The 12,119-nt window shown below is 40.2% G+C and overlaps 1 protein-coding gene across 1 annotated transcript; it reads right to left on the bottom strand.

Annotated features, from left to right (window-relative positions):
• Positions 1-537: 537 nt before the first annotated feature.
• On the bottom strand, positions 538-11,755 carry LOC127810708 (cytochrome c). The gene is made up of 3 exons (XM_052350319.1): positions 11,469-11,755; positions 9,391-9,524; positions 538-992 (listed from the first exon to the last, which is right to left on the bottom strand). The coding sequence occupies exons 1-3, from the start codon at positions 11,578-11,580 to the stop codon at positions 897-899; spliced, it is 342 nt and encodes a 113-aa protein (XP_052206279.1). The 5' UTR covers positions 11,581-11,755; the 3' UTR covers positions 538-896.
• Positions 11,756-12,119: the final 364 nt, after the last annotated feature.

Below are 12,119 nucleotides of genomic sequence, written 5' to 3' on the forward strand. Positions count from 1 at the left end.
AAGTAAAAAACGTTTGGGTATTTAATTTTCAACATTTATTCTGATAATGGCATAAGTCTTAGAAAAGTTAATATAAAAAAATATTTCTAACTTTTTTTTTTTCAAACCCTAGACAGGAGATAATTCAACAAGCAAGAAACAACCATGAAAAATAAAAAATACTTGTCGCTCTCACGTTTACGATTGTGCTAGGAGTCGAAACTTGCCTGCTGAATTCTCTAATTTACCTCTCCTACTGAAATCGTGGGGCCGAACAGGAACGCTCGTGATGATGCGTTGACAAAATATATATATATATATATATTTCTATCTTTTTCTTCCATCTTGTAGTTCATGTATATGCCATTAGAGATCATATACTTCATCATTGCTTGAATTGTGAGGTTAGAGAACACAATGGGTTTAGGAGAGGAACACAAGAGTCCACACATATCATCAAACTCTAATATATTTACTCTCACCAACATAACAAGCTTTTACAACTACTCTCATCAAAGACACTAGAATTAGTACACACAGGGGGAGACAAAAGGGGACTGAATCTAAGGCTTAAAAGTCTTGCTTAACATATTAAAGATGTATTTCAAACACTCAAATGGTCATAGTGAAGAAGTTGCCAGATGTGAGATGTTCCATGCAAGACAGCAAAAAATTCTCAGAGAAGAGTGCTGGCTTTAGCCATTCACTTCAGTTCAGACAAAACAGCGTACGTAGCTAGCACAGACCTAATAAACACCTGTCCGGTCTATCAATTTTATTGAATAATCGTTATCTTATTTAAAGGCTTCACTACCATCATCAGGAAAAAGAATTCCTATTATCATGCAGTTTGACCAAATTATACTACTATTCCAGTTGACGCCCATTACAACTCTGCATACAAGCGACGAAAACAATCATGAACTAGTTGCCTCCTTCAGATATGCTATCAGGTCGGCGCGCTCTTGTGGCTTCTTCAGTCCGGGGAAAACCATCTTGGTTCCAGGGATGTACTGCACAGGCAACAAACTCAGTTAGGAACCTTGTGTCTAAAATGGTGTATCATGAATAGAAGAAACCCAACAACTCTATTGAAAATTTTGATCTCCAAGTTCCATTTTATAATTCCCCGGCCACATCATAAAAGCTGTAGTCAAAGGGGTATCCCAATGAACATGTGATAAGAGTTGCCACATTCTCCTCATCAGTTGTGACAAGATCTTCCCAAAATTCACTATTTCACCATATTTCTTAGTACCAAAATTCAGTTTCCGTTTCAAATGGGATAAGAAAAAATGATTGTCCAAAACTATTCGAGAGGGCTCAAGTTAAGCAACGGTCAACATCACTAGAGCCAACCTGAGAATAGATTTGCCGGGGAGACAGGAAAAAGACAGCCTATAAGGTAGCTATGCGGGTGGCATGTAAGGTTGTGCACTCTGCATCCTCTGCCATATTTCTGCTGAGGCGCTTCCAACAAGGTTCCTCCCCTTAATATTAAGTTAACTGCCATCACACATTGCCAATTTGGCAACAGAAAAGTCCTTCAATTTTCTTTTATTTATAATGTTCACTTTGAATATTCTTACCATTAGAGTAGTTTGCGCACTCAATCCATGTGATAATTTCCTCACAAATATTATAATTGAATAAAAGACTGTTTATACATAATGAGCCATGTGATGGCAAATAATAACCAAAATTTTTCAGGCTAATAGATTTCACTTGTTTAGACAAATAAGGGAGTTCTTAGAATGCAAAATTTTTCACAAAACTTTACAGACAAGTACCACAAAGGGCTCATGACTTTCAAAAGTAGCATGTAGGAATAGAGAGACACCATCCAAAAATGAGAATATTGATTATATAACTAGAAGAAAACCCAAAAAAGAAAAAAAGAAAAAAAATCAGTTGTGCTTCCCAAATACATGTAAACTTCCTACAATGAAAGAAAGAGAATGAAAAAACACCAACACCGCATCGTCAGAAGAACAGACCAGAAATGGTGCCCCTAGAGTAAAATCTAGCTATCTTACAGAGGGAAGTGTTTTGCAGTATATGAACCAGTAGAATATTATCTTGCATAACATAATCAACATAGCACAGTAAGACCTAGACATCCATTTGGAATGAATGAATTCCACAAAATTAGTGTTTGGAATGAAAAAAAGTTGTGGAATTCAATTCCATGGAATTCATCAAAGCTAAAGCAAACTCCACTAAAAGAGGTGGAATTTGCAAATGAATTCCATCACTTAAAACACAACTTATTTTAAAACCAATATACCCTTCATCTTTTCTCATATTTCCAATCATCTAACACCATCTTATTTTAAGACAAAACTAGGGTTTTGCAATAGAAGAAGACATTCTGTCTCAGCAACAAGGAATTTCTGCAGCAGCAAGGAACTCCTGCCACCCTCTCTGTGTATATATATATGGCTCGTAGCCACCCACTGTTTATGTATACGTGTGTGTGCGTGTGCATGTGCATGTGCATGTGTGTGTATAAATTGATAGTTTTGGTTTTTCTGTTTTTCTTTTTTTATGAAAGCAAATTGCGAGTGCATAATGAACATGACAGGCCTCCATGTGTTTTATTATTGTAAACCTAATGGTGGCTTTACATCTCTTTAGATAATTATTTTGAGAGCGTGTGTCATGACCTTAGGAGCAATAGAGAGGCAATATGGTAATGGGCTTACAATAGTTGTTAGGAGATATTTTAGCAATTGCTTAGAAGCACATGGGTGTTGTTATGCATTCAGTTAGGAGCCAGATATGCCTATAAAAGGCTACTGTAAACGGATGGGAGGAACATGTTGAATGATAATTGAATCATATTTTTCTCTCTCAAATTCTCTTTGATTTCTTCCTCCCGTTCTAATAAATTCTCTCACTCTGTTCTGATCTTCAACTCTCCCCCTCATTTCTATCTGTTATCTTTCCCATTTCTGTCCAATTTCCCCCCTACAATCATTCTGTTCTTGGTCCTAAACCCATCGGATTCTTCCAATTTACAATCCAATCTTAGGTTAAACCCTAGGTACACGACAACGTGGCACCATTACTTTTTATTAATCGTTAACATGTATGCTACATGGAATATAAAAGTGAAATGTGTAGTCAAGCTCTTTTGTATGTTTCCTTTTGAATGTTTTGAGTGGTTGTAGCATGGATCTTGAGTAGTCTCATGTTTAACTTCCAATTTTGATGTGAAATAATTCTGGATATTTGATATGCTTATGTTTTTTGTTTGAACTTGTTACGCTAACTAGTGTTGGTAGAAGTCATAGTATAATTGCATCGATAGTATGTAAATAAAGCAGTGTGCTTAGCTGGAGAAACTGTTCCAGCATGCACAATCGCGTGAAGCGATTCAAGGCGCGCGTAGACCACTGTCCACTTGTAAGTGCACATGGCCACTTGTGCAGTCACATGGGAGAACCAACAGCTTTTGGCGCCTAACTGATTTGATCAGTATATAATCTGATCAAGGCGCTTAGTTGGGATATGTTGAATGAAATCAGGAAATTAGTTTCCCCCTCACTTCTATTCCTTCTAAATTTCTCTCTATTCTCCCTCCCATCTATCTCGAGCCTTCTATTTCCTCTTCCCTCATTACTCTCGACTAGCCGGTTAGATCTGGAATCTGACAAATTGGTATCAAAGCAAGTTCTGGGCCAGATTATTGAAGGCGATCAAGTTAATGGCGAATGGTACAAGGATGCGTCAGATGGAGATGCAGCTCCAATAGGTAATAGCGACAGTAACAGAAATGCAAGGAAGAGTTGATACGGTGGAAGAAAGAATCGGATCGACGATGGATAGGAAGCTGGAGACTCTGTCCGATCGACTCAAGGGGGATATGCGTTTGCAAATCCGAGAGGAATTGCAAGACGTTCGTGATCAAGGCAATTTGTTGCGAGATCAACTGCAACAATTTATGTTGATGTTTGCAAATCAACCACAGGTAAGGATCTCCCCTGATTTTCCACCTAGAGAACGGACAGAACCAATTCTACAAGGAATTGGTATACCACACCGACAAGAAGGAATTACCGTGTCAGAAGAAGAGCCTACGATTGGTGAAGAACTAGTCGTGGACCGGAGGCGGGGATTTCCAATTCCTAAACTGGAACTCCCAACCTTCGAGGGGATTAAACCGTGATGGTGGTTAAGAAGGTGTGAGAAGTTGTTCGAGATTCACCAAGTACCAGAGAGTCAGAGGGTAGCCCTAGCAGTAGCATATCTTCACGATGAAGGAGATGTGTGGTTCCAAGGGTGGTCCAGGGTGAGAGCGAACTATAATTGGGAAGACTTCACTCAAGGCCTCAATGAAAGATTCGGAGAACGGGGACGGTTGGATATAGTACAAGAATTTAATCGCTTAAGACAGGAAGGAACCGTGATGGATTATCAAGTGAAGTTTGAAGAGCTCAAGTTCTTGATGCTCAATAGGAATCCCAGCCTCACTGAAGATTATTTTGTATCCAGCTTTATAGGAGGACTTAATGAGGAGCTTCGATCGGCAGTTCAAGTCCTTAGGCCCAGGACGGTCTCGGAGGCAGCAAAATGGGCTTACCTACAGGAAATGACGTTTGATGCGTTGCTGAAGAAACAAAGGGGACAAATCAAAGGAAATCAAGGAGGAATGGTATATCAGGGTGGTAGACCACCAGGAAGAGAGGCAATCAGGACGGGCCCGCATACCAGGTATTCCGCAGTACCTGCCCCCCCTTAAATACATTGAGCAGAGACAAACTGCTGGAGCAAAGGAGGATAGCCGGACTGTGTTTTAAGTGTGGGGAAAAGTACACACCGGGACACCAATGTAGGAAACAATTATTGTTATTGGATGGTGAAGAGGAAGGAGATGACACAGAAGAATTGGCAGCAATAGAAGAAGGTGAGGACGAGGGCAGTCGCGCCATATCCTTACACGCTATAAAAGGAGTGGCTAACAGCAAAGTTATAAAAGTAGAAGGGAAGGTGCATGATAGTTCTCTCATGGTATTAATCGACAGTGGGAGTACCCACAGTTTCATTGATGAATCGACAGCTAAAAGAATGGGGTGGCCAACGGCGAGGACACAGCCATTATTAGTCACGGTAGCTAATGGAGATAAAGTCCTCAGCAAATCAGCTTGCATGGGGTTCTGTTGGGAGATGCAAGGGGAAGAATTTCAAGCTGATCTTAGGCTACTCAGATTGGGGGGTTGTCATATTGTATTGGGGGTAGATTGGATGCCGGAAGTGAGTCCCATTAGCTTTGACTTTAATAATATGGAGGTGACGCTGGATAAAAAAAGGAAAAAGAGTGGTGCTGCAGGGACACATGGAGGTAGGAACATCCAAATTGATAAGGGGCAAGAAGTTACAAAAGATGTTCAAAAAGAAGTGGGCGCAGGTGGCTCATCTATTTTCCATTGAGGCCAGCGATCAGAGGCAAATTCAGACAGTTCTGACCCTTTTAGATTCATTGCTGAATGAATATCAAGATCTCTTCGTGGAACCTAAAACCTTACCTCCCAAACGTTCCTTAGACCACACTATACCTCTTATACCCCAGGCTGAACCGGTTAACATCCGATCTTACCGATACCTGCCTAAACTCAAATCTGAAATTGAGAAAATGGTCAGGGAAATGTTAGATCAATCCCTAGTTCGCCCAAGCCACAGCTCTTTTGCTTCTCCTGTTCTGTTAGTTAAAAAAAAAAAGGATGGAACTTGGCGTTTTTGTGTTGACTATAGACAGCTTAACGCCATAACTGTTAAAGATAAGTTTCCTATTCCCATCATTGATGATCTACTTGAAGAACTCAAACATGCAACCATATTTACTAAGCTAGACTTAAGGGCTGGATACCACCAAATTAGAGTCCATCCTGATGACATTTTCAAGACAGCTTTTCGAACACATCATGGGCATTTCGAGTTTACCGTAATGCCATTTGGCCTCACAAATGCTCCCGCTACATTCCAAGCCCTCATGAACCAGATTTTTGAACCCTACCTCAGAAAGTTTGTGCTGGTTTTTTTTGATGACATACTAATATACAGCCCATCCGTTGACCAACACCTTAACCACCTTAGGGCTACATTTGAGATCTTGCGATTCAATCAGCTATGTATCAAGCGGTCGAAATGTGCCTTTGCACAAACCCAAGTCGAGTATCTCGGACACATTATATCAGGAGCTGGTGTGGGAACTGATCCCAAGAAGATTGAGGCAGTTATGGCTTGGCCCAAACCTACTAATATACGGGCCTTAAGGGGTTTTCTGGGGCTTACTGGTTACTATCGAAAGTTTGTAAGGAACTATGGCTCTATAAGCAAACCACTGACAGAAATGTTAAAGAAAAATGGATTCCAATGGAGTACTAAGGCAGAAGAGGCCTTTGAGCAATTAAAAGCAGCCCTCAGTAGCGTGCCCACGCTTGGATTGCCGGATTTTGATAAACCCTTTTCGTTAGAAACTGATGCAAGCAACACGGGTATAGGAGCAATATTGACTCAAGAGGGAAGACCCTTGGCTTTTCTTAGCCAGGCCTTGGCCCCAAGACATCAGGGCCTTAGTATCTATGAGAAAGAACTGATGGCAGTGTTAATGGCAGTAGAAAGGTGGCGCCACTACTTGGAAGGAGGAAAGTTTATCATCAAAACGGATCATGAGAGTTTGAAATACATCTTACAACAAAGGTTGCACAATCAACTACAGAAAAAATGTATGTCTAAACTCATGGGCTTAGATTATGTGATCCAATACAGGAAAGGCAAAGAAAATGTTGCAGATGCATTATCCCGCTGTCATGAAGAAGGAATGGCTGCAACCTTATCTACAGTGGTACCCGATTGGCTCCAAGAAATTACTGACAGCTACCACCAAGACGAATAGGCCAAGAATCTTCTGGAACAGCTAACCGTGAGCATCACCAGCAAACCAGGGTACTCGCTGACCAATGGAGTACTCAGGTACAAAGGCAAGATAATAATCAGTGATTGCAGGGAGTTGAAGGACAGAATAATTCATGCATTGCATGGATCTCCAATTGGAGGACACTCGGGTATCCAAAACACATATCATAAAGTCAGACAGTTCTTTTTCTGGCCACAGCTCAAGAAATATGTGTGGGAATATGTTTTGAGATGCGAGGTTTGTAAACGTTGCAAGCATGAGACAGTGGCTCACCCCGGCTTGCTTCAACCTTTAGAGATTCCTGATCGTGCTTGGACTAATGTTACTATGGATTTTATTGAAGGCCTACCAAAGTCGGAAGGAAAGGATTGTATCCTAGTAGTTGTCGACAGATTCACCAAATTTAGCCACTTCATCGGCTTAACCCATCCGTTCTCAGCTCAAGAGGTGGCTCGAATCTACTTGGATAATGTAGTCAAGCTACATGGTGTCCCTAGCTCAATTGTCTCTGATCGAGACAAAATCTTTACCAACCTGTTTTGGAAGGAGCTGATGAAAAGCCTCGGAACCAAACTTCTAATGTCTACTGCATATCAACCGGAAACGGATGGCCAAACCGAACGCGTTAACCAATGCTTGGAAGGTTACCTGCGGTGCTTCAGTTTTGCGCAGCCCAAAGGATGGCATAAGTGGTTAGCAATGGCACAGTGGTGGTACAACACGAGTTTCCACAGCTCTCTTAAGATGACTCCTTTTGAGGCCCTTTATGGCTACAAACCAGATTTACTTCCTGCCCTAGGAGGTCACACAACAGTGGCTACTGTGGAAACCTATCTTCAACAGAGGCAAGAGGCGTTGAGAATGATGAAAGAGGAATTGGCCAAGTCACGTAACCGAATGAAGCAACAAGCTGATCGGAAGCGGAGTGAACGAGAATTTGCTGTAGGAGATGAAGTCTACTTGAAGCTCAATCCGCAACACTACAAGGCATTGACTAAACAGCCCACTTCAAAGTTAAATCCTAAGTTTTATGGCCATTTCAAAGTTTTGGAGAAAATTGGTGTTGTGGCCTACAGACTGGAACTACCGGCTGAAGCAAGAATACATCCTGTCTTTCATGTATCCTTGCTGAAGAAGTCAGCGGGTAGCCACAGCTCTACACCAAGCTTACCGCCTATAGCACGTGAGATTCCACCGGAGGCTGTTCCCATGGCCATCATAGACCGACGGGTGACGCACCACAATGGCGCTCCTATGATTCAGGTGTTAGTTCAATGGACTTCTTTGCATTCCGACAACAATACCTGGGAATATTTACCAGACCTTCTCCAGCAATTTCCCAATGTGGCCAGCCTACTTCATATTTCTTGCGGACAAGAAACATCTTAAGGGGCCGGGAATGTTACGCTAACTAGTGTTGGTAGAAGTCATAGTATAATTGCATCGATAGTATGTAAATAAAGCAGTGTGCTTAGCTGGAGAAACTGTTCCAGCATGCACAATCGCGTGAAGCGATTCAAGGCGCGCGTAGACCACTGTCCACTTGTAAGTGCACATGGCCACTTGTGCAGTCACATGGGAGAACCAACAGCTTTTGGCGCCTAACTGATTTGATCAGTATATAATCTGATCAAGGCGCTTAGTTGGGATATGTTGAATGAAATCAGGAAATTAGTTTCCCCCTCACTTCTATTCCTTCTAAATTTCTCTCTATTCTCCCTCCCATCTATCTCGAGCCTTCTATTTCCTCTTCCCTCATTACTCTCGGCTAGCCGGTTAGATCTGGAATCTGACAGAACTTTAACAAGATTATTACATCAAGAGTATTTTAGGAAATAATAGCAAATGAAACTTAAATTATGGGTTCATTCCAAACATAAGTTAGTGGAATTCAATTGAATTTCATATCTTAAGTTGTACCATTCCAAACATAAGAATTCATTTGCAAATGAATTCCAAATCTTAAGTTCGTTCATTCCAAACGAAGTAAGAAACACCCTTATAGTCTTATACTATCCCTTTAAGCGTCATGTTTCACTTGTAAAGAAGATTGACACACAATTCCTGCTGCAATGAGGCAAGTGACAAAAGAGAACTGTTACCAGTTACCCCCACACCAGTCAGAAAAATGGACAGCGTATTCAAATAAGTATATGCTAGTACTACTTTTTATTCAATTCCTTGACAACTTTTAAATGCAGTTAAGATCAGACCTTGCAAAAAAAAACAAAAATCAAGTGGTACCACAACCGCAACTGAGACTGTCAATTTGGCAGTTATTTCTTTCAGAAATGAATTCTCACAATAAAAAAGACTCCACCAACAAGAGCATGAACATGGTAAAGACTCAAACAATACCACACCAGTGTCTCCCAGTTACTTTATCCATTCCCAAACAGCATATATAGGTTTGCCTGAGACAGTAAGCTTCTCATCAAGAGATCCACAAAAATTATGTAATCAACCAAGGGATAGAGGAGTTCCTCCTGTACCTTCTTTGGGTTAAGCAAGTAGTCATACAGTGCATTCTCTCCCCAAATGACGGCCATGTTCTTGTTGGCAGTAGAGTATGAGTAGCCAGGAGTTGTGCCAGACTGCCTCCCAAACAGACCGTTCAAATTTGGTCCTAAAAGTTCAACATTACAAGAAAATCATCCTCAAAAAGCTAATGGAGATGATAGAAAATACACAAGAGAACAAAAAATAAAACAGACATGTAATGTTGAAGCAGAAAACAGCCTAATTCATCACAAACAGTACAACTAAATAGTAAAAAAGGATAATCAAGTCAAATCAACAACACAGGCAATAAGAATTGCTTGTTCCAGTGGTTAAATCATGAGCCTGTCCCATTAAAAATAAAATAAGTTCAGGACTTGGTAATCTAAATGAAATATGAAATTTAACATGGCAACATATGCAACAAGCAAGTAATGTCAGGTTGCAACTTGCAAGTAATATGAGGTATAGAGTTATAATGTTTCATGTGCTCAAACTCGCTCATAAACACAAATTGGATCATAAGGAGCCATTACTTCAGAAACTTCATTGTCAGCTCATAAATAGCTAGAATTACTTTCATCCTAAGTTTGCCTCAACCAGGGAAAAACATCAGGTTAGATTTTCTACACGATAATATTTTTGCATCGAGAAAATAAGAAAATTGTTCGAGCAGAAACAGTCTTATACTAAACATAGAACAGCATACGCACACAAAGATGCATGCACACACAAAAACATAAGAAATAGCATCAAACGTGACAACTCCAAGTCCAATGAACAAAATCTTGTTGCACTCAACTAGGTGTCAAATCCATGATCTAACGAGGGAAATTCTCTTTGATCCAAGAGAGAATTCACAGGAATGTGAGGGAGAGTAGAATTAGAGAGTTGAGGGAGAGAAATCAGAGAGAGTGAGAGAGAACAAGAGAATTGGGAGGGAAAATGTCTAATTCCAATTATCAATCGATAGCGTTCAAATGAGCTGGGCCAATCTTTTATACGGCCTCAGCTTGGGATTGGCGCCAAAACGGTTGCCAAGTCCCTTCTAGAATCATTACAAATTGCCTAACAGTTTGCATACAACTTGCATTGCTGGAACATTCTACCAGCAAGCTTATTCCCTCCAAAATTACAATTATAGCTACTGATCACAAACATAGCAACAAAGTAAAAGGGTCGCAGCCTAGGTACGTGACACTAGGCCACAAACTCAAGCCACTTATACACGAATGAAAAAGTGAATTAAATCGGACAAAACAAGAGAAAAGCACTGTGTAATGCTATATGATGCATGCTCTTAGACAAATTGTAACAGGCATTTACCATATCAAATCTAAGACATTATGGAAGAAATGAATGGACAAATTGTATGAAATGCCACAACTGATGCAAATCTTACCTGCCCTACCTATGGAATATGGCTGCATATCTACCACAATTTCATCTTGATTAATTTAAAATCTAACAGTATGTTGATACATTCAAATTTTTGTGAACACTTATAAAAGAATTCCAAATATCCCACTTTTCAATTACCAAGTTCCAATAATCTAAAGAAGCTACCACGTCCAAACTTCCTAAATATATTAAACTTATAAGAATTTTTAGTTGTCATTTGCAGAAACAGAACACATTAATTATGTTAAAACCGCAGTTCATATTTTAAAAGCAGCCAACGGGATACCCACAGCTGATATGAATCAAGCAATCCAAACAACCAAGCATAAAACCTTAAGCTCCCACTACTAGACAATGAAACCATAATCGCCTTCTATTATTATACCGAGCAAATACAACTAGAAAAATCCACCATCCCCGCATACAGAAAGCCAAAGGCATTCGCACACATCCATTCCACGCATACAAATTAAACATAACACGCATAGAAAATCAGGAATAATTAAGTAAAAATAATAATACAAGATCTAGCTCACGCTACAAACCCGCAAATAAAACAAGGAGCAACGAAATGCATAACACACACTGGAACCTATAATACGAAGCAATTTAAGAACTGGAACAATCATGTAAGAGCAAGATCGAGGAGAGAAAGGTAGAAAAGCGAAACCTTGCTTGTGGCCAGCGCCCTTGTCGACGGTGTGGCACTGAGCGCACTTGGTTTTGAAGATCTTCTCTCCCGATTTGGCGTTGCCGGGCGGTGCTTCATCAAACGTCGCCATTCCCGAACGCACAGCAAAACAAAAATCCGAGCCCTCTCGAACTCGAATCAAATACTTCACCTTCGATGACAATGATTAGGCGAAGCCGACTAGGGTTTTGGTTACAGCCTTCCTTATTTGCTGGAGAAAAAGAAGAAGGCGGCGCGGAGGCGTCTGGGAAGCACGTGCCTCTCCAGGTGGTGGTGGCGGCATTAGCACGTGCCTCTCCTGGTGGTCTCGTAGTGGTTGGGCATACAGTGTTCATTTGGTCCGAATATCGGATCGAGTAGCCTAAAATCGGATCGGACCGAACCGGTTTAGTTTGATTTAATCGCACTTTAATTGATTTTAATTTTTTTATTTTGTATATAAAATTTAAAAAATAAACACATATTATACTATATTTAAATATTATATTATATTAATTATCACAAATTTTTAATCTTAGAAACCGATAGAAAATTGATTTAATCCTATAAATAGGTCAAGCTCTCGAATCAAAATTTGAGCACCTCTGATTAGTGTGACTTGTTGGAAACTTAAAATTTTTATGTAATTCA

Source organism: Diospyros lotus, chromosome 9 (genome assembly GCF_014633365.1).
Source record: "Diospyros lotus cultivar Yz01 chromosome 9, ASM1463336v1, whole genome shotgun sequence".
Lineage (NCBI taxonomy): Eukaryota > Viridiplantae > Streptophyta > Magnoliopsida > Ericales > Ebenaceae > Diospyros > Diospyros lotus.